At 37.6% G+C, this 26,289-nt stretch overlaps 1 protein-coding gene across 5 annotated transcripts in view; it reads right to left on the bottom strand.

Annotated features, from left to right (window-relative positions):
* Dnah11 (dynein axonemal heavy chain 11) overlaps nucleotides 1-26,289 on the bottom strand; it is a 331,880-nt gene that overhangs the window by 64,518 nt on the left and 241,073 nt on the right. For all 5 annotated transcript variants that reach the window (XR_009228549.1, XM_046463517.2, XM_058585343.1 and 2 more), the window contains 3 exons: nucleotides 21,399-21,569; nucleotides 10,567-10,802; nucleotides 9,264-9,386 (listed from right to left, as the gene is read on the bottom strand). Coding sequence is in view for 4 of the 5 variants with exons in the window: in XM_046463517.2 (XP_046319473.1) it covers nucleotides 9,264-9,386; nucleotides 10,567-10,802; nucleotides 21,399-21,569 (530 nt within the window). In the remaining variant the exon portion in view is untranslated. The remainder of the gene's footprint in view (nucleotides 1-9,263; nucleotides 9,387-10,566; nucleotides 10,803-21,398; nucleotides 21,570-26,289) is intronic.

Genomic DNA, 26,289 nt, shown 5'->3' with positions numbered 1-26,289 from the left:
TTCCCCCTCCCCACGCAAACATAATGTCCTTTCCCAGCTACTCAGAAGGCTGAGACAGGAGGATCACAAGTTTAAGGCCAGCCTATGCAAATCAGTGAGATCCTGTCTAAAAATAAAGAATAAAAAGGGCTGGGGATGTAGCTCATTAGTAGAGCACCTCTGGGTTCAATCTCCAGTCCAGGAAAGGAAGGAGGGGATCAGAGGGACAAGATGAGAAGGGAAAGGAAAGGAAGCAAACAAGAAAGAAAATACAGTGTCCTCAAACTTTTCACTCAAAAATAGGAGTAGAAAAACCAAAGCAGGAGGTGGAAATGGTTCACAGGAAGAGGCAACTAGTAGTATTAAATACAAAAATCTTTTGGATTATAAAAATAGCTGAAGAGGTCTTTTGCTTTTTTTGTTAGACTGATTCCCAAGTATTTAATTAATTTATTTATTTATAAATTTATTTATTTTTAAGGCTATTATGAATGGGATAGTTTTTCTAATTTCTCTTTCAGCTGATTCATATTGGTGTATAGGAGCACAATTGATTTATGGGTGTTAAAAATTTTATATCCTGTTACTTTGCTGAATTTGTTTATAAGTTCTAGAAGTTTTATAGGCCCAACTCTCCAATATGTTGGCTTAAGAACTGGCTTCCTCAACAAGGCTCCTAAGGGCACAAGAAGTAAAATTAACAATTAATAAATGGGATGGTATCCAACTAAAAAGCTCCTTCATAGCAAAGGAAACAACAAAGAACGTGAACAGAGAGCCTACAAAATGAGAGAAAATCTTTGCCACCTGCACCTCAGATCAAGCATTAATCTCCAGGATATACAAAGAACTCAAAAAAAAAAAAAAAAAGAAACAAATAACCCAATCAATAAATGGGCTAAGAAACTAAACAGGCACTTCACAGAAGAAGAAATATGAATAGTCAACAAGTATATGAAAAATTGTTCAACATCTTTAGCAATTAGAGAAATACAAATTAAAACTACACTGAGATCCTATCTCACTTGAGTCAAAATCACAATTATCAAGAATACAAGTATTCTTGTATTCTTCAATAAATATTAATGAAGATGTGAGGAAAAAGGTATACTCGAATATTGCTGGTGGGACTGCAAATTGGTTCAACCACTATGGAAAGCAGTATGGAGATTCCTTAGAAAACTTGGAATGGAACCACCATTTGACCCAGTTATCTCACTCTGGTATATATCCAAAGGACTTAAAATGAGCATACTACAGCGATGCAGCCATATCAATGTTATAGCAGGTCAATTCATAATATCTAAGCTATGGAACAACCTAGTTGCCCTTCAACAGATGAATAAAGAAAATGTGATATATTTTTTCATATATATTCATACATACATACATACTTACATACATGATGGAATATTACTCAACCATAAAGAAGAATGAAATTATGGCATATTACCAGGACATGAATGAAACTGGAGACTATCATGCTAAGTGAAATAAGCCAATCTCCCCAGATCAAAGGCAGAATGTCTGATATGTGTATACTAACACACAATAAGTGGGGGAAGGAAGACTAGAAGTTCAGTGAGTTAGACAAAGGAGAATGAAGGGAAGAAAGGGTGGGAAAAGGAAAGACAGTAGGATGAATCAGACATAATTTTCCTATGTTCATATACGAATACATGACCAGTAAACTCCACATCATGTATAACTGCAAGAATGGGATTCTAATTAGAATAATTTATACTCCATGTATATATGTCAAAAGACAGTTTACTGTCATGTATATCTAAAAATTTAAAAAAGTACTTAAGAAGTTGGCTCAAGAGTGAAAGTTTCTAACTCAGTTTTTTTGAAAGACTCCAAAACTTTTATACAGCACTGATAAGCAAATGAACTTGTAAACACTTTAGAAAACTATTCAACATTAACTTTGAAAGCAGTTTATGCATATACTCTACAACCCACTATAACAGTCAGAGCACAAATTCTGAAGAGTGTTTGCTGTGAGTGTTTGTAGATGTGTGCATGAATATCCAGGAACATTCATAGCTGCATAGCCTCTAACAGCAAAAAAAGTGCAAATAACCTAAACTTTCTTTATAAGAACTTTAAATAAATGTAGTAGTAGTCACACCCATTGAATAATAATAAAAATTTAGAAACTTGGGTATAGCTCAATAGTAGAGCACATTCTTAGTATTTGCAAGGCTCTGGGTTCCAACCTTACCAAAATAAATATGTTAAGTAAGTAAAATAAATAAATACAATAAATAGGTAGATAAATAATAAGAAAAAAGTACTAGAGCTAAAACCAATAATATAAATTTTATAAACAATATTGAGTAAAAAAAATCAAGTCCCTTTAAACTATATACAGTATGATGAAATTTTTATAAAGTCTTAATCAAAGGTAAACAATATATTATTTAGGAATATACACATATACAATAAAACTATTTTAAATAAGGTAATGAGGTGATGAGAAAAATTCAGAATCTTGATTACCTTTGGAAAAGGAGGCAGAATAGGAAAGGAAAGGAGCACAAAAGTGGCTTAAAAATACTGATACCACAAAACAACAGTGAGATTTTTATATCACACCTGTCAGAATGGCAGTCAACAAGAATTCAAATAATAATAAATGCTGGAGAGGACAAGGAGAAAAAGGACAGATTTTGCACTGTTGATGGGATTGTAAACCACTATGTACAACCACTATGGAAATCTGTATGGAGGCTCCTCAAAACACTAGGCATGGAACCATCATGTGACCCAGCTATCCCACTCCTCAGTATTTATCCTGAAGAATTAAAGTCATCACTACAGAGATACATGCATATCCATGCTTACAGCAGTACCATTCACAAGCCAAACTATGAAATCAGCCAAGGTGTCCATCACGTCCATCAATGGATGAATGGATAAAGAAAATGTGGCATATATATACACAATGGAGTTTTATCCAACCATAAAAAATATGAAATTATGTCATTTGCAGAAAAATGGATGGAACTAGAGACCATTATGTTAAGTGAAATAAGTCAAACTCAGGAGGTCAAGGGTCTTATGTTTTCTTTCGTATGTGGAAACTAAAGAGACCAAAGGAAAGGAAAGGTGGAGGTGGATCTCATGGAAATCAAAAGAAGATCAGTAGGGGAAAGGGACCAAGGGGTGGAAGGTGAGGAGGGAGGGGGGAAGTGCTGGGGGGGTGACACTGGCCAAATTATACTATGTGCAGTGAGCATGTATGAATATGTGACAACAAATCCCATCATTACAGTTATAATGTAGTAATAAAAAATGTGGATAAATACTGGTAATTTGAATGCTAGATACAGGTCTATTATTATGCTTCAAAAATTTTACATATCATGTATATTATAGAATCCATATTAAAATAATGAAATTTTAAAAGCAAAATCAAAGATCTCTACTCTTCTAGGGGTAACTTAAGATACCAGGATATGACTGATTCCTTCCTTCTTCTCTCCCTTAACCTGAACTGCTGATCTGCTTCATGACTACATTCATGTTTTATTCACACTTCTCATTTCCAAAAGACAATGTTTACCTCAAGAGCTCTGGTTTACCATCTGGTTCATACTCGTAATCACCAATATATATTGGATTTATCATTGGTTAGTTATTCAAGGCAGATAATATATACTGAACACCTATGAATATTTTTAGTATGTTTATGTACCTATACGCTCTCTGTATTTTTTCTCACCAGATAAAAAAATAAACACAGAAAAACATAAACTTACTCCAAATCACCAAACTACAACATAGCAGAATAAGGTTTGAACTAAGTTTCGTCTTCGTACTTCTACCTCAATGCTAGTTTTTAACAACCGTAAACTGATACATAAGACTCATCTAAAATCCTAAAACACTTGTGAAAATACACATATCCCTCACATTGATCATACCTTCTTACCTTTGTGGAATCCTGTGGAAAGATACATATTATGGAAAGAATGGATTCAAAATAATGCTAGAAAAAAAGAAGAAAAAGTATAAGTGGAAGAGAAAAAGTGATGAGAAATCTAATGGAAAAATATCAACAAAAGTTAAAAACAGACAATTCACACAAGAGGTACCAAAAATAAAAAATAAGCACATTCTTATTAATAATAAAATTATAAAATAAGGCAACATTATAATCCAACAAGATTAGGATTCTATTCTATTAGTTCTTGCTCACGGTGCCTCATTTCCTTGCGTGTTTTGTGATTTTTGCTCATGAGCTCATGTTCTTTGGAATTATAACTTTGGCAATTTTCTAAGGTCTGAATTTATGCTATTATTCCCATCCACACATGTCTCAACTGAGTAACTGCAATTATTTGCTAACTGGACTCTGGATTTTCCTTTGCTTCTGTCCAATTTACTAGGCATAAATAACCCAAGGCCACTTTAAAATAAATTATTGGAATAAGGGTTTTAGGGCAATCAAATGGTAAAAATGCATTTTGAACACTCATAAAAGAAACAGTTTCTGGTTAAGAAATCACAGGGGATATGTTTTTCACCTCTTCCCAGTGCCAAAGCAAAATTTCCTTGATATAGCACTGGGTTTTGTTTATTACTTTAAAGGAAACCTACCACTACACAGAAGGTGTGGCTTTATACAGGAATCTATAGAGAGGATGGGTAGTCTTCTAAGAGATTCTGTATTAAGCTGTAGGCCTCAGACTTATCCAAACCCTGTACACTCATAACACAGAAGACAAGGATTATCAGGTTTTAGCAGTTATCTACAGGAGAATCAGCTTTGGAGTTCTTTTTTTCCTCCCTTTTTTGGCAACCCAGTAATATGTTTCAAAAGGTGTTTTAAATGCTTTAACTAATATATTTAATTTTCAAGATTCTTATATCAATCTGTCATAGTAAAAAATAAAAGTCTATATTATTATTGTTCCATTTTTTTTGTTAATCATCTTTTTTTAAAGCCTATATATAGTATATAACTTGTACAGAGAGAACTTTTTTTTTTTTTTTTTTTTTGGTGCTAGGAATTGAACCCAGAGGCACTCAAGAACTGAGCCACGTCCCCTTTTTATATTTTATTTAGAGACAGTGTCTCACTAAGTTGCTGGGGTCTCGCTCAGTTACTGAGACTGGCTTTGAACTCGAGATTCTCCTGCCTCCAGACTCCCAAGCTGCTGGGATGTCAGGCGTATGCCACGGCAACTGTCTACAGAGAACTTTTAATGAATTAAGACTATGCAAGAGTGGAAAACAAAGCATACTGTAAGGAGAACAACGAAAAAGGAAGGATGACATACAACAGAATGTGCTATGTGTGGGCAGCATTAAAAATAGAAACTTTAAATTCCATGTAACACCTAACTGCTATTGATTAAATAGCAGTAAAATCTAGAATAAAGTGGACCTGGGATTTGCGGGGGAAAAAAGGTCAGTGAAAAAGCACACCATGGGAGGGGAGATGATCTGGGTGAAGAAGCAGTGAAACACAGGTGGGTGGAAGGAAATGCAGAAGTAACAGATAGGTAGGCATCTTTAGTGCAATTCAGTGCAACTGGCTAAAGAGGATTCTTAGTGAGTTCAGGAGCGGGGCAGGGATGATAGAAGAGGTGCTATTTTAGCCATGCTCTGGGTTGGTGACAAGTGAGCAGGGAAAGGCAGCAAAGCGACTGCTCCATCAGTATGAGCACATGAAAGGCCTGGATGACACAGGAAGGTGTGGACATAAACATGGATTTCAAAACATGGATGGGAAGGTGAACAAGATTTAGGAGGAAAATGAATCAAAGAAGTAGAGGAGTGAGTGTTAATTTGGCAAGAGGCACTCACAGAAAGTCTACTGAAAGATGGCAGTGGCCCATTAACTTGGATGAGCTGGCTGAGAAACCAAGTCTCCATGTAACTACACTTCGTATAGTCAAGGGGCATCCCAACAGACGTCGGCTAAGCTCTCTCAGCCCGTGTGTCTCACCTGAAGCAAGGGTACACTCTGATCTTCTGAGTGTATACAATCTCCCTGGACAATCGCACCCACCTACTCCTTCAGCAACCTCCAGTACAGTGCCTGACATACAATAGTACTCAGAGAAGGTTCCTTCAATGATTAACAGGATACGTAAGAACTCCGCTCACAACCAGAGTCTCTAAGAAATTAAAATCATCTGCCCAAGAGGGAGTGGGAAAAACTGGAGATATGAAGTTAAAATTCACTTTCAGACAAGTGGTTGTTCCTACATGTAAAAGTTGAGTAGCCAGGCTTGTTACCCACTGCCTACCTACTTCTCTATGTGGCTGTCTCCAGTCTACTTGTTCAGCTAAGATATCCTTCGTAAGCTCTGGACTCACATATCCAACTGCTTAGACTTTTCTTTGAGAATATGTGTTTAAAAAAAAAAAAGGACATCTGTCCAGTAAGAGAACTCACTGCCTCTCTTTCCACACTTACTCCTATTTGTATGGCATCTCTCTGTAAATCATATCATCATCTACTTGCTTAAAGGCTGGAAATCACCCATGATTCCCCCCCCCCCCCCCGTTTCCAATAATAACAAATAACCAAGAGTTGACATTGACTTTGGTTGGTCCTCCTATCTCCATCTCACTGCCACTGCCCTTGGTTAGGCTCTGATTATGTCTCAGCTGAGTAACTGCAATTACTTGCTAGCTGGACTCTGGCTTTAGGTCCAGGCTCCTTCTGTTAATACTTCACATTGCTAACTATGTGACCTTCACAAATGCAATTCTGGTCACGTCACTTCTAGTGTGCTCAGGAATCTTCATTAGTTTCTCCACTGACTTCCCCTCAGGGTTCTTAATGAAAATATGGAGAGTTCAGAGAGGCACTGTTCTTCAGTGGAAAACAACTGATTTTGTCAACTACTGTAACTGATAGAGACTAGCCCCTTGAATGGGTTTGGGTGCAGGAAAAAATTATCCACCTACAGGAAAAGGCCAACCTTTGGGTCAAAAAAGAAGTCCACTTTAGTGGCCCTGCTTATGTCTCCAGTATCTTCTCACCCAGTCCCTGTTACCTTATTACCCCCAAACACAGACTCTCCATCCTACTGAATTTCATTTGCTGTTCTTCAAAACTGTTGGCTGTTTCATCTGTTTGGCTATTTGGCATCAGGGTTCTCCATATACCTGAAAAATGCCTGCTGATCTTTCGAGACTTGCATTAGATATAACAGTAATCAAATGTACAATTTTTCATAGAGCCTTTTCAAGTCTCTATTGGGAGCTCATGCCTCTCTGCCACATGAACTTCTATCATCACGCCAATGGCACCGCACTTCTTGTATTTACAGGTTTGCCTACAACCAAGGAAGTGTGGCTTCCTAAGGGAAGGATCTGTACGTGATCACATTTTGAATCTGCAACCTCCAGTACAGTGCCTGACAAATAACAGTACTCAGAGAAGTTTCATTCAATAACTCACAGGATATATAAGGACTGCACTCACTACTTGAGTCTCTAAGTAAAAAATTAAAATCATCTGCCCAAGAGGGAAGTAGGAAAAACTAGAGATATGAGGTTAAAATTCACTTTCAAACAAGTGGTTGTTTTTACATGTAAGAGTTGAGTAGTCAGGTTTGTTGAAGTAGAAACTTCATGCAATAGTTATGTCTTGTTATATTCTTACAGAGCATCTTAAATTTTCGTTCCCTTAAAAAAAAATCTGGAATGGTAAGATCAGTTCTAGAAGGTCCTAGAGAGAGTGCACATTCAGTAATAGTATTATTTTGGAATAAATTGTGCTGAACTGACATTTAATGGTAAAGACTTGTTGCTCCTTGTAAACTCTTTAAGAGTCTCTGGAATCAAAGATCTCTGGAATCCTCACTGATACTTAATTACATTCATACTGAGGTAAAATCATGACATTTTGGAAATTTCAAATATATTTGTGAGGGAGAATCATAACATTTCCTACACCTAAATTGTGCCATTGGAAGCTGAAGTGAAGACTCAGAGAATACGTTATTTCACAGACAAAAATTTAAGTTCTTCATAATAGAGTTAGCGCCTTGATAACATGGATTTCACGTTAGTGACATTCAAGATTTTACACTTTATTTTTAACACATCAGACACAGCTACAATTATATTAATGTTAAAAGTTACAGTTTGTCAAGTGGCTTATTAGATTGTTCTAAATGCATATCTGGGTAAATTTTGGTTTATTAAACAATTACAAGTTGTCAGTCACTCTAAATGGATCAACTTGTTGAGTTGTATAATAAATAACCTACTAACAGGGTACAGAATAAGAAGTTGGTCGCCCCTAAGTGGGCCCATTTCCACTTTAAGTTGACAGGAATAAGCTAGGGATAAAAAAGAGAGAGATAGCTTAGAGGCAGAGAGTGGGTGTTAAAGAATGAGTTTGGGGACGTTTTAAAATTATACCTCTGTGAAAGAAAAACAAAACAAAGAAAAAAAAACAGTAGGAAATTCAATGAAGTAAGTTTAATGACTGTTGATTTCTTGACTGAAGAGGCACCAGGAGCCTTTGGAATGCAGGTCTCCTCTGGGCCCACTCTGGCTTGATTAGAGACTAATTGCTGCATCTGACCTTTCACCCATTTATAGAAAAGTGACACAATGACTTCTTGGAAATGTCTCCAATGCCCCTGGGAAAATGTTCTAGAATATGTAGCATCCTGGGGGAATGGCAGCTTACTGCCTTATGTAGCTCACTGAGTGAGGTGGGGTGTTTCCCTGTTATTGATAACTCATCACTGCTAGTAAGGGGGATGATGCTGGGATCCAGTTACAAATGCATTTTTTCAATGGTTATATTTTGGAATTATATTAGGATAAAACAGACTTTGGACAGTAAACCCATCATTTCATGGATACTATTACTAGGTACAGGCTGGCTTAAAGAAACAGTGATTACTAAAATCCTATTTAAAGAAAAATATTAAGTAAGTAAAAGTACAAGTGATATGGGGCAGATACTAAACAAACATACTCAAGGTGTTTTCCAAATTATTGAACTGAAGAAACATGAAACTAAAAAACAGGCAACTGTTCCCAAATCAGTGACAGTAGTTTTTTGATCTCTAAGTCAGGAATTGGGTAAAAAGAATCTAACTCCATCAAATACACAGTCTGGTAGAGTGTGAGATGTGTTGAGGTTGGTTTGGTCTTGGAATGTAGGTGGCAGGGAATGGAAACTCAGAAACATCACCGAGAGCATCCCAGTAGATTGTGCCCGAATATAAGGCTAAGAAATAGATGCATCAAGCTCATAAGCACAAGTTATGTCTTAAAAATTCAATAATACTTACTTTCCTTTTTTAATTGTGTTCCTGCCAAGCAGGGGGTCAAGGACTGGATCTATTGTTTCCTCAAGGTTTTCCACTAAGATGATGTCACCAAAGGCCAATGCAGTCTCAATGGCATTCAAAAACCTTACAATTCAATCAGGATTGAGATGATAAAATGTAAATAAGCACAGAGAAATTGTCCAAAAAGCATTTCTATGATAAATTTTATTTAAGGTAGTTATTTTAATTGGGAAAACCAACTTTGAGAAATCTGTTATAAAGTAGTATTCTTCTCAAACTATATTACACAAAAAACAGAGATCAGATTTTAAAATGAATTTTATAGTCCTATTTTCCAAGTGTAAATTTGTTGCCTTTCACCAATGGCTGAAAAAAGTATAAATGACCCAAATATTGTAAATTTGAATTCCTTGGATGGATCCCTTTTAAATTAACAGTTCTAATCTGTCAAGTGCCCTGAGATTTCATCAAGACTTTACATTTTACACCATTATGTTCAGCCATATATAATGGTGAACTATTGTTTCCTCTCATTTCCATTCTCCCAGAAAAGTCTCCTGACCCCCCAAATGATTCTCTCCATATATTCAGATAAGCAAGGAACATATTTAACTGTACAACTATAAAAATTCCTTGTTTCACTTTGTATGTGAAAAGATGATGGTAGGGGTTAAAGGAAATATTAGTAAGTCAAAAAGTACAACCCTCCAAATAATAATTTATTCAACATTAACTGAAGACTAACTATGGATAAGACAACATTCTCCTTATCAGACAGTACAGCCATGAGGCTCCAGTGGCAGAATGTCTTAGAGTAGGTTCAGTTCTCCCAAGTGAAATATGAAACTAAGAAGTAAGGAATCCGATGTTGGCACTGTGTATGATCCTACTAGAGGCAAAGGATATATTTAGGACTAAAAAATTCTAAATATCATTCTACAGGTGTAGTTGGCAATTTTTGTCTTACCATATGCTATATACCAAACACTCTAGAGAGAAGGAATATAACACGTTTTCATTTTTACCCTTAAGACGCTTATATATTTTTCCTCTTAAATACGATGCTTGTTCCAACCTTCAATCTGATTTTTCTTCAAGTAACTGGATGCTGCCTCTCACAATGCCTTTTCAACAGAGGTACTTTACAAGAACATGAGCAGGCAAATAAATAGTATTTAAAAATACTATTTCAAATGGTATTTTAAATTGGTAGAGAGGTCTAATAAATGCCAAAACTTTATAATAAGCAGAACTACTACATAACACTTAAACATAAAGCCAATCCCCTTCAGAAATCACATACCCTTTCTGGCCTAAATGTGTGACTTTCAGGTCAGCTCCATACTTATTCTTTATCCATTTAATTCCCTGTTGCTGGGGATCTATCATCAGGGGCCAGCGCTCGCAGTGTGTTAGGATGGTGGCGTTTTCGGTTGACATTCTGTCATTGGGCAGTCCTTCATTATTCCATGCAGCAATTGTAGCATCATCCGTCAACATGGTAATCACGTCCAGGCCTTCCGTTATCGGGATGGAAACCTTTAGAGTCAAAGTTGTGTTCAATCAGCCGGCAATGAGGTGGAGGAAGATGACTCAGTATGATAGACAAGAACACAGATTCCAACCTGGAGAAAGTGACTCCAAGGGAACACATGCAAATTCACTGTGGACTCTAAGAATCCAAATGCAACTCTTAGCAAGAAATTCAATTTGATCTAATCAACCCAGTATTTACCTCTCAGAAACCTGTGAGCTATGGGTTTATTAAATGGTTTATTAACTGCATTTACTTGTCTTCTACTGAAAGGGACTTTGCCCTACACATACACCTGTAGCTATTTTAACAAGAAGGAATTCAGACACTAGGAAGCGTGATAGAATATCAGAGATTTATTTCCCATGGAGCAATCTCCCCACATAAGCAATGCCTAAATACAGTATCTTATTCAGGCATTTCATCTTTTTCTGCAAGCCAACATTACACAAATGATTTCTCTTTTAAATTTCTTTTGGTCATCAGTTCTCAAACATTTACTAAGTGCCTTTTGCATCTGTGAAACACTGTCTGGAGATAACAAAATAAGCAAGATGAATAAAGAGCCAGCACCATGGCTTGGTAGGCGAAAACATTCCTCCATGAATGAATGAATTCCTTATCATGGTTGTGTGTGTGTGTGCGTGTGTGTGTGTGCGCGCGCGCATGTTTTGTAAAGTATGATCCTCATTCTTTAAAACAGGTTCCTTCATCTCCCTTCTATCTTCCTAATCTCTTCCTCTCCACTCTTTTTCTATTTTCCTTTCTCCTTATCTTCCTTCACAAAAATGAGCAAGAGGAATAAGGCGCCAGCCACCCTCATGGCTTGGTAGGGGGGCTAACATGGAAACATGCCTCCATGCAATGACAGCCCTGCCCGTGGTAGAAGAGGAGGCCGTAGTAGCCATAGGAGTTTGGCTCATTGGTTGGTCACAGAGATTGAGCAAATAAAATGCTGAAAGGACCCCCACAGTAAGGCTGGGACACAATGTTATTGTATCAATATAGGAAAAAGAGTATAATATTCCACTGTCCCTGAATATGAATGAATCAGGGCTGGGATATAGCTCAATGGTAGAGAGCATGCCTGGCATATGCAAAGCCCTGAGTTCCATCCCCAGCATTGGGGGGAAAAAAAAATCTCCTAGTGATATGAGTAAAGTCTTGCTGTCTGGCCTAATATGTAATTTCCTTAAAGACACAAACAATCTAGCTTCTTTTAGAATAAGCATCCTCCCATTAGCAAAAGACACATGGTTTTTATTTCAGCCCTCTACTTAATACAACTTAAAGCAATAGGTAGCTTTGAATAACTTTGGCTTCTGAAGATAAAAGGAGTAGCAGATGTGGGCACCTATGGAGCTTGTACCCAAAGTCAATAGCTTGGATTGCTTTAGTATCTACTCTATGCAAAAGAGAGTGCAGGAAATCACAGAGCATACCATAGCCAGCACCTCTTTTTTTTTTTTTTTTTTTGGTCATTTCAGTCTACTAGGGGAAATAAAGCCCATTCCAGTTTAAAAGGAGGTGACTCACATTTAAGGAATATCATAAATATTGTAACTACTGTGATAAAGTTTTAGAAAAAAAATTAAGACATTTTCTTTTGTAGTATTGGTATGGAAACATTTTTTCATCAAAATATTTTAAATTGTTACAATATAGGTATAACTGATATTTTTAGAATATTATTAATATAGAAATAGTACTGTATACTGAATGTACATATTTCTGAGGATGTGGTAAGAAGAATTGACTCTTCTTTCATAAAATAGTTCCTTCCAAGGTTACCTTAAATATGTCAAGAAGTCATCAATAAATGTCATGCTTGGTTTACAGATTTATAAATCACACAAAAACCAAGTAGCAAGTGACTATGGTATTTTGCAAACTATTAGGATCCCTTAGAGACCCAAGCCAAACTGACAAACCAAAGACAGAAAGGAGACAGTTACCTACAGGCAAGTACAATTCTAGAAAATGTCCTACATGCTGAGAAGACAATGATTTGCCTCTTTGGGGATATAACCAGGGAAAATTAATTTTAAATATTAACATTAATGAATAATTTTAGCTCCTATGCCCCCCCCCGTACACCTTCATACAATAAGATTGTCTTATTTTACTGCAACTGATCTAGAAGTAGAAGATAAGCAGCTCAGAAATGGCAACTTGATTCCATAAGGATACACATTTATTATGTTTTATGTAGCACGTTCTTCCAGAAGTCTTTCTTTTGTTCTTTTTTTTTTTTTTTTTTTTTTTTGAGTACTGAGGATTGAACCCTGGGCCTCATAAATGCTGGGCAAGCACTCTACCACTGAGCTACATTCCCAGCCCTTCCCACTTTGACACAGGGTCCTGCTAAGCTGTCTAGACTGGTCTTGAACTTGTGATCTCCCTACCTCAGCCTCCTGAACTGGTCTTGAACTTGTGATCCCCCTACCTCAGCCTCCTGAACAGCTGGGATTATAGGCATGTGCCACTGTGCCTGACTCTTCCAGGTGTCTTCTAAACAATGTCTTCTAAAGAAATGTCATTTATATAATTTGGAGTAGTTTTCTTCACTTGGTTTAGTTATGCTCAGAGTGGGCACATTTTGGGGGTCCATGTCTCAGTCTGCATGGTGCATTGGTACTCCAGGAAAGGAGAGAGCACTGTGATGACTGAAAACTGACAAGGGCTCCCTGGGGAATTGTGAAGTCACAGTAAAATACAAGCCTGTCACAGCTAAAGTGAATATAGGTTTAGCATATACCATCTAAAAATCATCATTTTGCTTTGTTTGCATGTTTAGAATGTTTTGATAATTTGGATAAGTCCATCAGTTTCATTGTTTTTATTTTTATAATCTCTTCAGAGCAAAATTTTGTTTTTACTGAATCCCATATTTGGAATTTTAAGTAAATGAGAAAATACAAATTAATTAATATGAAACCTTCCATAAACACTTATAGTAAATGAGGTTTTTGCCAACAATTAAAGAGCAATTTTAAAACTAAATTTGGAAGCAAATTTCTAGCATAAACAATGTAAAAAGACTGATAGCATTCATCAGTTCATACTGACAATACATGCCCCAAAGTAAGCAATAGAGCAGTAAAAAGACAACGTGATATTCAATTGTTTTCATGTTCCAAGTGAATTTTCCTAATAATTTTGGAAAGCAAGAGAATAATTTACTAGAGACTGTTAATGCAGAGAGGACCACTGTCTATGTGAAATGGTTTCAAGGGTGACCTGAGCAAACACCAAGCTTAGAGAACGTGAGACTGAGAAAAAAAGTAAGAGAAGAAATAGAAAACTGACAGTTTTGAAACTTACAATGTACCAAGAACTGGGCAAAATCTGCAGAATGCCCATTATGGTGTGGTAGCAACCTTAAACTTAAAGGGAATAAAAAAGCAAATTTCTTTTTAGAAATCTTCAATATAAAAACAATGTTAAACTACAGATATAGGAAATACATTAGTCACAATAGTATTTTTCTATGAAAATGATTAATTATGGGATGCCTTTAGTAATGAGCTTTCCTAAAACACTGGATTTTATTTAAATTGCAACAATTCCACCGGTGTGTACTTATATTATGAAAACAGCTTGTGTGAATACTGAGGCATAATCACTGATGTAGAACAGTAATATACAGAGGGAGTTAGGTTATTTTTAAATGTACACCAGAAACAGCTGGATAAGTACCCTAAGAACCCATTTAATCAATCGAGATGACACTATTATACAGAAAATAGGGATTTGAAAGTCATGAAGTCTAATTTCTTGTTCTCTATAACTGGAGTCAAATTAATTAAACTTCCTGTGTCTCAGTTTTCTCATTTATAAAAGGAGTATCTTAAATGAGATGATTTCAAATATTACAAATCTGTGATTTCACTTTGCTTGTAGGCTTGAGTTTTCAAACTTAGGGTAAATTATTTATTTATACATCTATCTATTTTTTTTTTTTTTGGTACCAGGGATTGAACCAAGCAGGGGTTAAGCACTGAGGCACATCCCCAGCCCTTCTTTTTATTTTTTATTTTGAGACAAGAGTCTCACTAAGTTGCTTAGGGCCTCACTAAGTTGCTGAGGCTGTCTTTGACTTGAGATCATTTTGCCTCAGCCTGCCAAGCTCCCGAGATTACAAGCATGTGCCCCTGTGCCTAGCTTATTTTTAATTGGAGCTTTGAGGATATACATAGAGGTGGAATTCACTGTGGTATATATATACATGTACATAGCATAATTTTGTCATATGAATTCATTTCCTTCCCTTTCCCATCCCTCTTCCCTCCCCTCAGTCGTCTTCTATTCCTCTAACCTTATGATATCTGATCACTGCCCCCTTCCCCTCTTATTTTGCTTTAGCTTATGTATATAAGAGAAAACATTCCATAAGAGTAAATTATTTTTATGTTTGTGTACGAAATGCTACAATTGTAATCTGAAAGCAGTCTTGAACAATCCTCAAGGGAGAAAGACAGGCAAGACAGCTGAACAGAGGCACCCAACACTCACTTGCTCTTACACAAAGAATCAAGGCAATAGATGTACAGTTGCATAGTGAGGTGAGTGACCATGACAGAAGACTGAAATTTAATGGTAGAGAAATGTAAACCTTGTAGAATTGAGAGACCTGGGACAGCAGCATAATAAGAGAAAAAATATTCCAGAAACTGCTGTCCTACCTCCATCGCTAGGGAGGGGGGTTTTCTTCTGCTATCAGGGCAGAGGCTGGCAATCCTCACAGTTGGAAAGTTTTAGGGCCCTTGTTAGTTTATAGCCTAAATAGATACGAGACGACAGAAATCTTTACAGTAGTCTGGCTTTGGGGGAAAAAAGAATTTACTTCATCTCCTAGTGACCCCCCTGGGTGATGTAGCCAGGAGCTATCTTTGACTGAGTTTGAACAGCTTTAAGGGTCAGAAACCCTTTCATATTCCCAGCTTGGGGCATTCTACTGTGATGGCTCAGGGGTGACTGTCTCACAATCCATTTTTGGCTTGGTACAATAACTGTGATACAAACCTGCTGAGTGTGGGGAAAAGGTGTTGTGATGTGGAAGAGAATGGAGGGTGCCATTCCCAGGAACCAGGGGGTCTGGGAGACTGCCCTCTGAAACCTGGGGCATGGCCAGTCACGTGTGGTTTTGTACAGGTACCGGGACTAAGCATGGTTGCCCACATGGTTCCTGCTACTCCTCTCCCAGGGCTGTGTGTGGGTGTTTGTTACTAACAAGGCAGAGAAAGAACTGGGTCTCCAGTGCTCCTCCTCCCACAGAGGACTGTTGGGACAGTTTTGAGAACTGAGACACAACATTAGCTGTAGCCTTGTCCCCACAAGACACATAACCTAAGGTCAGAGAAACTTTGCATAGGAGGGGCCCAGTTCTAGTCTCCTTTGCTCCTACAGGATCTCAGCTGAGAGGAATCGTGTTTGGCTCCAGCTGTGACCCAGTGAAGCTCAATCCTGGTGGGTGCTACAATGAAAAGAATGGGGTAGGCAGAGAAAAGCTCATGGGCTATGCCCTGTCCCCAGGTGAGCATAGCTGTGGGTGGGGGGCTGAGGTCCCGCTCCTGGACAGTCACACCCACAGTAGCAACAGGTATGAATGACCTAACTTTTCCTGTCTCTTCACCTACATGTGTCCCCTGCATTGGCTCCCACACTTGCCTGACCCACACACTGCTGACAAGACTGTATGAGTGCCATAAAGTGGTGCTGTGAATCCTTCTCCTCCTCTCCCTGAAAAGCACCTGGACCCACACAAGTGTCTAATCAGACAGCAAGTGCTTAGGTACCTCACCAACACTGCAACAGCCAATACTGAGAGTCATTCAATTAATAGAGCCAGTATTAGCCGTACGTAAGGAAATTCTCATCAACTTTTAGGGGCTACTCTCACTGGAGAAGTTACCACATAATATTCAACCCATATTGCTGTCAATACCACATTTGCTTGAACTGCTAGAATGTCCTCACTCCTGTATGACCCAGAGAGACAATGGGTCTCTCTAACATGGTATGTGCCATGCCTAAACTTGCTAATCATAGCCAAAGAAGCTACTGAGAGATTACACGGCGGTACCCGGCTGGAAATAAACTCTATTGCAAAATAAACCTATACCTCAGGACACATTTTTAGGAGAAAGCTGCTTAATTAAGACCATTCCATATCACAAATCTCACCAGATGCACAAATCTCAACACAGGAATGCAAGAAATATTTTAAAACACAATAAGACACCTTCTAAAATTCATAATTCTCTGGTAATGGATTCCAAAGATACTGAAGTGGATGAAATACTTGCTAAAGAATTCAAAACAATGATTTAAAAAAATCTAAATGAACTTCAGAATATAGATAAATTACTAAATTAAATTGGGAAAATTGTGCAAGATATAAATGAAAAAAATTCAACAAAGAGAGATTTTGAAAAAGAACCAGTCAGAAATCTTGGAAATAAAGAGCTGTATAAGTCATATAAACAGTTCAGCTGAAAGCCTCAACAACAGACTAGGTCAAGTGGAAGAAAGACTAGACATAGAAGAGTTTCAAGAAGAGCCTGAAGACATGTCTATTGAAATATCATCTTCAGACAGAAATAAAAAAAAAACGTGAAAGGAGTATGCAAAATCTTTAGGACACCACTAAAAGATCAATGTCTGTATCATCAGTATACTTAAAGGGGAAGAAATAAAAGGTAAAGGTACCGAAACCTGTACTGTGAAATAATAGCAGAAAACTTCCCTCATCGTGGTAAGACATGGACATCCAAATGCAGGAAACCTATAGGACCCAAGTAGACATGTCCACCAGGCGACCAGCACGCTGGTTTCATTAAAGAGGTTTGTGGCATAGAAGTTAACTAGTGAGATCAAAATAAACACACACAGACTCAATTACCTTTTTCTATGACCAGGTCTGAGACGGCTCTCCCCTCTGGCTCTCACCTCGAACCACCCAGCAAGGCTTACTCAGGACTAGCAGGAGAGAGAGAGAGCACGCCGGGGAGTGGCCTTTTATTGGGGAACAAGAAATAGAGGGGAAAATTCCATCCAATGAAGGTCGAGGGGGGCAGCATTCCAAGGTCAGGGTCAGTGATTGGTCTCAGAGTCAGTGGTCAGTCACACCCCCACACGGACAGGCTCTCCCACCTGGAGAGGGTGGGGATAGCTCCCACACAGTTTGGCCAGAACGCCTCACACCCAATCCGGGAGGTGCCCAATCACGTGCGAGAATGGCTTCCCACAGACATGACCAGAAAAGATTCTCACCATGATCTATTATAGTCAAACTGTCATAAGTACAGGGCAAAGAATTTTAAAATCTTCACTAAGTCACATTTAAGGGCAACCCCAGTAGTCTAACGGCAGGTTTCTCAGAGAAACCCTACAGGCCAGTAAGGCATGTATTTCAATCCTGAAAATAAATAGTTGCAAGGCTGTCTTTTAGAATTGCAATAGAAATAAAGACTTTTTCCAAGATAAGAAAAATTAAGGGAACTCATGATTACTAGACCAGCCTTACGAAAGATGATTAAGGGAGTCTTACACCCAGAAGTAGAAGAAAGGTAACTACAATTGCAATATCAAATGAAAGTGCAAGTCCCACTAGAAGGGTAGATACACAAATGAGATATCGAAAAGAATCAGTCACTATCAATACAGTAAACCATCCAGGCCATAATGATGAATAAAAGAGGAAGAATGGAAAAAAGAACTTTCAAAACAACCAGAAGAATAAAAAAATGACAGGCACAAGTCCATAACTTTCATTAATTATTCTGAAAGCAGAAGATGTGGACTTGATTATCCATTAAAAGACAGACTGGCTGGATAGATTAAAAAACAAGCCCCGACAATATGCTGCCTAAAATATAATTACCTTATCAGTAGGGAGACACAAAGACTGAAAGTGAAAGAATGTAAAATTATATTCCAAGCATAGGGATTCTGAAAACGAGGAGTAGCTATACTTAAATGTGACAAAAAAGACTTTAAGACAAAAATCAGTAAGAAGAGACAAAGAAGGTCACTAATATAATGATCAAGGGATCAATTCATCAAGAAGATATAAAAATTATAAATCTGTATGCACATAATGTCAGAGCACTCATTTTTATAAAACAAATACTATCAGACCTAAAGGAAGAGATAAACTTCAATACAGTAATAGTGGGGGATTTCAATACCCACTCCCACCAATGGATAGATACTCCAGACCAAAAAAATCCAGCAAAGAAACATCTGACTTAAACAACACTATAGATCAAATGGGCTTGACAGATATTTACAGGAGCTAGGGACCAAACCCAGGGCCTTCATACATAGTAGGCAAGTATTCCACCACTGAGCCCCCAGGCCCTAATACATGTTTATAGAACATTCCATCCAACAGCTGCAAAATACACAGTTTTTCTTTTCATGAGTGCATACAATTTTCTCGAAACAGACCATATACTGAGCTACAAAATAAGTCGTAACAAATTCAAAAACAATTGGAACCATATCATATATCTTTTTGGATCACAATGGGTTGAAACTAGAAATCAGCATTGAGAGAAACTTTAGAAATCATACAAACACAGGGCAGGGGCTATAGCTCAGTTGGCAGAGTACTTGACCCTGGGTTCAATCCCCAACACCACACACACACACACACACAAATTATACAAACACATAAATGAACAACACACTTTTGAATGAATAGTGGGATATTGAAGAAATCAGAAGGGAAATTTAAAGATTTCTTGAAACAAATTAAAACTGAACATTTCAAAAGTTGTAGGATTCAATAAAATCAGTACTAAGAGAGAAGATTGGGGAAATAAGTGACTACCTAAAAAAAAAAAATAGAGTGATCAAATAAACAACCTAATGGTGCATCTCAATGTCTTAAAAAGAACAAATCAAACCCCAAATTAATAGAAGGAAGGAAATGATAAAGATCAGAGGAGAAATGGCAGAGTATCAAAGAACAATTATAAAGGATGAATGAAACAGTTGGTTCTTTGAAAAGATTGAGAAACCTTTAGCTGGGGGCGGGGATATGGAGGGAGAGAGAATGAACCGGAGAGAGAAAGAGAATGAACTGCACGTGGCTACATGCAGAAGATTAAAACTGAACTCGTTTTTCTGACACTGTGCAAAAATCAACTTGAAATGGATCGAAGACCTTAATGTAACACCTGAAACTCTGAAACCACCACAGAAAAACGTAAGGGGAAATAGTTCAACATAGTGGTACAAGCAGTGATTTTTCTGGATAGGACTCAAAGTACAGGAGAAAAAAGTAAAAATTGACAAAATGGATAAGATAAAACTAAAAAGATTCTGCAGAGCCAGGGAAACAATCATCAGAGCTGAAGATATTAACTACAGAATTGGAGAAAACATTTGCTGGCTAATCATTTGACAGAGGGTTATATACCCAGAATTTTTAAAGGAATAAAAAACAACAAACAAAAAACCATAACAAGCAATCCATTTTAAACATGGGCAAAAGATCTGAATAGGTGCTTCCTAAAGATATACAAATGGCCAAGAAATATTTTTTTAAAATGCTCAATATCATTATCCAGAGAAATGCAAATCAAAAATATTGAGATCCCATCTCACCCCAGTTAGAATGGCTACTATAAACGACACCAACAATGACAAATATTGGTGAAGATGTGGAGTAAAAGAACCCATATATACTGGTGGTGAGAATGTAAATTAATATGGACACTATGGAAAATAGTATGGAGGTTCCTCAAAAAACTAGAAATGTAACTACTCTAAGATCCAGTTATCCCACTCTTGGGTATACATTAGAAGGAAATGAAGTCAACATACAAGACAGACACCTGCATACCCATGCTTATTGCAGCACTATTCACAATAGGCAAGATATGGAGTCAGCCTAAATGCTCATCAGCAAATGAGAGGATGAAGAAAATATGGTATATATACATACAATGGAGTACTATTCAGCTATAAATAATGAAATCCTGTCATTTGCAGGCAAATGGACGAAACTGGAGAACAACATGTTAAGCAAAATAAACCAAACACAGAAAGACAAATATCTCATGTCCTCTGTCGTGTGGAAACTAAACAACAAAAGCCCCCCCAAAACAAGAGATGGAAGTAGAAAAGGGATTACTATTGCATAGGGACTGGAAAGGGTGCTGAGGCAAAGGAGCGGGGTTAGAAGGGTGATGTATGCGTGTACATAGGAAAATAGCACAACGAATCCCATTAATTAGTTCAATATGTGATAATAGTTATAATAAAAGCAAATCCTTAACAAATAACCCATATCAGTAAGAAAACAAAATTTTGTGCCATTCAGTAATATAATCCAAATTTGATTTCTATCATTCTTGTTAAATGTACTTTTCTAACCATAACTCTATATAATTACTTTTCACCTATCTGTGGAAATCATTGTTAAAAACAGAAGCTGTGCAACATACCAGGAACATCTTCACAGGAGAACTCTCTGTCAGTTACCATAAGAGGGGTAACAAAAGTTCCTAGCATATATATTTTTTTCTTACTACTAGAATTTCCATATGATGCTTCCACAAGGTGACAAGATAAAGAGCTGAACTCACCTTCTGTTGAAGAAATGGGACCCACTTGCAGTGCACCAGTTCCTGACGATACTGTTTGGTGAAGGGCCCCACGTAAGACACAAATGCTGCGGTAAGGAGGACGTCTCCACACAGCGTCTTCTCTTGAGCTTCAAAGGACTTAATATTCTGACCCCAGCGAATCTTCTCTGACTGAACAATAAAATCATCCACATGTAATTGCAGTAAGAGCGTCAACTCAACAAATACTTAATGCAGTTACCTTATAGCACAGTTTAAGACTGCGGCACCCTGTACCATCTCTGGAAGGAGCAAATCGTAAACAGTTAGCATGACTGCTGAAACTGTCATGTGCTTTAAACCAAATAGTTTTATTCTCTTCAGTTGACTTTAGTACCATGTAACATTTGTTGTTTAACATCTCCTTTAGCAAGAGTTGGATGCCCTGCTCTTTAATCATGATTGGGGTTCTTCTTGAGAGGAAGACCGTTACTTCTCTCTTTGAGCATGGAGGGCCAAAGGCTATGGCTAAGAATGAGTGATGTTAGGATTGTGGATGTCGGTGTAGCTGTTCTCCATTCTTTGCACTTTTCAGCAATAGCACTACATGGACCTAGATGTATCCTTTCCCCATTAACAAACAAGCTCAGTGGACGATTATAGATAAAGAAAATGACAAATATCATTCATGTTAACTAATTAAAACATGAAGCTTAAATAGCCATCTATCTCAAATTCTATTAAAGAATTATGCCAGTAGTTACTAAAGGTTATTTTTCTAATATAATCATTAAATCAGTGGAGGGAGCTATGACCTATGTAAAAAGATGGAAATCAGGACTTCACTAACCTTGAAGACAGTACACTCAAAGAATACTGAAGTCCTTATATCTAGAGGGTTGGTTATTTAAGATCTGATTTACAGGTTAAGTATGTGGAGCCCTTAATATTGGATTTGAATAAAACTGAAATAAATGTGTATGGATTGCCTGAACTGCAGGATAGTTCACTAATTCACTTTATATCAAGGCGTGCTAAAAATTAGTATAATATTCTAGCAACATGGAAATTAATAGAACCTGAAAAAAAAATCAGCAATTTGCCAGTATAAGCAAAACAGGAACTTGAAGGATTGTGCTTTTCTCGTGGAAGAGGAAAGTCCACAGAACCCCAAAATGATGTACGTCAGAACAGATTGAAATGTCAGTTTCCTGACAGACATCCTGATACCTAGGATGCTGGGGTCATGAGATCAGAATGTGAAATGGTTATCGAAGCTGTTTTAAGGTGTCACCTTGCTTTCCTTGATAGAGATCACCCCAAGTTTGCTATATAGTTAAATGCTGAGGAACTCCAGCTCTCTGGTCCTCTTTTTAGAATTTATCACTTTTTCCACCACAGACAACATGCCCATTAATTTTCCAGAGAAATCTCTCATTTGCCTACCCTCCATCTTTGTTGTCTTTGGTTTGTAAATGATAAACAATAAAGTGCACCCACCTCATTCTCCACAACAGCTTTGAAATTTGAAGATTTACTAAACATAGACTTATTGGCTATTGAAATCGTCGATAATTTCACTATACCACCCACACAACATAAATCATTACTGACACTGGCTAACAAGGGTTTAAGAGTTGGAACATGTCCTGTAATAAATTTCTAGACAGTTAAAAATCACTGTAATTTTATTCTAATGCATTATAGATTGCCCGTAATGTCGTCCTGGCCGGGGTGACCCATTTCTAATTTTGAACAGCTGTTCAGCTCAGGAGTTAGTTAATGATTAAATATAAATTGCCTGATTTATTAGTCTGAATGGTTGAGCTTCCAGGTCAATGCTATATAGACAAAATCATCAGTCTTGATGTTTTTCAGAAGTTAACTGTCTCCTGTTCTAGTCAGAAAGAATTTATCCTCAAAGGAAAAGATCTGACAACTTCAATTAATCCTTCAAAAATATATTTTTTTCCTAGTTAACAACACACAAGCTTTCCCCCCCCCACCCCCGTCATTGTCTAAATCATCACAAGAAAGCAAAGCCTTTGGAAATATGGCCATGTGGGAGAGACAAAGGGGAAAGCCTGCTTTAGCCTTGATAAAACGCAGGTATTCCATAACCACTTCAGAAACAGTCTACGTACTTCTTTTTCTCAGGTACCTCATAGATGGGCTTTCAAGGGCTTAAATCTTACCAAATTAAATGAGAGTAGTAGTGCCTATTAGGAGGAGTAAAATTTCTCAACTGACTTAAAGAATGTGTCTTCAAAGGGCTCCATAATTTAAAACAAAACAAAACAACACAAGAGATTTCCAAAATGCATCCATTCATTCTTTCAGCAGATAACTCTTGATGCTTGTGACATGCTGGGGACTAATCTCTGTGCCTGGGATCAAGTGACTCACAAAACATACGATGCTCTTGTTCTTGAGTGCTTATATTTTAGTGGGGGAAGAGGGTTAATAAGTGTGTGTGTATATGTACATCTGTAATTGTCATGCGATGATCCATGGTACAGAAATGTAATGCTGAGTAAGTGTAAGAGGGCAGCAGAGCAGTGTGTGTGTGTGTGTGTGTGTGTGTGTGTGTGTGTGTATAGAGACGGCAGGGTGGGTGTTCTGTTTAGGGAGGTCTGAGGAGACCACGTGATAAGTGTAACTTTTGGCAGAGACTGAAGAAGTGGGGAGTCAGTGCCATGACACCTGGGAAGGGGGAAGCTGTGTGGAGGAAAAAGCCAAAGGCCATAGACAGGACAGCAACTGTGTGAGGACGGTGAGAAGACCAGAGGAGCAGCAGCAAGAGGGAAAGGAGCAGAGCGGAGGACAGAGGCACCCAGCAGCCAGATCACATATGGCCTCCCAGGGTGTTTAAAGCCTGTGGATTGTTCTGAGTGAAGTGGTTAGTTATTGGGGAGTTCTGAGCAACATGGTGACATGAATGGACCTTTCAAGGTATTGCTCAGCTGCAATGAGAGGAATGCACATTAGGGGGTAATGGTGGAGGCCAGGGAGGTACTAGAGGGTGGGATACTGGTGGTGTGGACCAGCACTGGGTATGGAGGGAGTGAGAGGTGGTGAGATTCTGAATGGACTTCCAAGGTAGGGCCAGTAAGATATGCCAATGAATTCCCTGTGGCTTGTCATAAAGGGCAAAAAGCCAAGGGTAATTCAAAAGCTTTTGGCTAGAAAACTTGGAATAAAAGACCTGTAGTTATTGAAATGGAAAAAATAACACATTTTATAGAATTAACTAGGTTTATATACCATGAACTACCAGTTTCAGAATGTTGGGGAGAGAAGGTTAAATTTGTGGCAAATTTAAATTAAATTTTTTAAATCCTAAATATATGAGAAAGTAGGCTATCACCAGTTCAACCATCCCAACACACATTTTTCTCTCCTCACTTGCTAAGAGAACCATCATTCTGAATTGGGTGGTAATGAATCCAGTCTCAAGAGAAGGACTGTGATTGACTGAAGCAATCACTACCCCACCTTCCCAGGCCCTTCTGCAGTTAGGAACTGTACATCTGGTTCTGGCTAAAGAAACTTAAGTGGGAGTCTGTTAGCGAGGTCTCTATGAAAACTTCAAGGTTTTCTTCTTTTTAAATTTTAATCAAAAGAGGAAAACCCAGCTGATGCAGGCTTCCTTCCTCCTCTTGAGAAATCTGAAGGTGTAACAGGCATCTTGGGACCATGAGGCAAAATGCATGAGGGTAAATGTCCACATGCTAAGAGGTACAGCAGGAGAGGTTGGTATTTGACCATTAATCACCTAAATCAACAATGATATGATGGTCTACCCCTAGCATTTTTGGCAATAAACTTCTATTTGCTTAAGCCACTGTAAATCAAGTTTTCTATCATTGCTATGGAAACACATTTCTAAGAGTGCAGTTATACACTTACCAGCTAAATGTAGTTATAATATAGTTATAAGCTTATTTGTTAGATACTTCATGATATACTTTTTCAGTTGTATACTTTTTATATGCTAATAGTGCAGTTATATACTTTATGCTTTAAAATAATACATTTACTGAGATATGATTCTTACACCAGGCAAATCACCCTTTAAAATATGCAACTAAGTAGTTTTTAGTATATTTAGAGACTTGGGCAATCATCTCCACGATCTAATTTTAAAGTATTTTCCTCACCACAAAGAAAAAATTGTTCGTCTATGAGCAGTCACTCCCTGGACTCCACCTGTTTCTCAAGCCCCTCTAACCACTAGTGTATTTTCTGTATCTATAGATTTGCCTATTTGGAGCATTTTGTACACATGAAATCATGCAATATGCAGCCTTTTGAGTCTTACTTTTCTCACTTAGTATGTTGTTTTCAAGGGCCATCAATTTTGTAGCATGTATCAATACTCATTCCTTTTCATACCTGTATAATATCTACTGTATGAATAAACCATATTTTATTTATCCACTCATCAGATGATAGATATTTGGATTGTTTCAACTTTTAGGTCTTGCAAATAATGCTGCAATGAGCAATGGCAGTAGAGTTTTGGTGTGGGCATTTGTTTTCATTTCTTTTGGATACGAATCTTTTGGATATGTATAGCATTACTGAATCACATAGTTACCTCATATTTAATATTTTGAGGAACTACCAAGCTTTTCCAGAGGCTGAGCCATCTTACATTCCAACCAGCAATGTATGCAGAATTTTACTTTCTCTAGTTCCCCAACAATACTTGATACTGCCGAAGATTTTTTTTATTATTATCATCACAGAAGATATGAAAGTGGTCACCTTGTACTTCTGCAGTAGGAAATGCAAATGAAGCTGAACATCTTTTCATGTTCTTACAGGCCACCTGCATGTAATCTGATGAGAAATGTCTACCCAATCCTTTGACCATCTCTTTTTTGGATTATTTATCTTTCTGACAGAA

The sequence above is a fragment of the Marmota monax genome, unplaced genomic scaffold (assembly GCF_021218885.2).
Source record: "Marmota monax isolate L192 unplaced genomic scaffold, Marmota_monax_Labrador192_F-V1.1 WCK01_AAM20220418_F8-fsc00057, whole genome shotgun sequence".
Classification (NCBI taxonomy): Eukaryota; Metazoa; Chordata; class Mammalia; order Rodentia; family Sciuridae; genus Marmota; species Marmota monax.
This window is presented reverse-complemented; position numbering and strand designations above follow the sequence as displayed.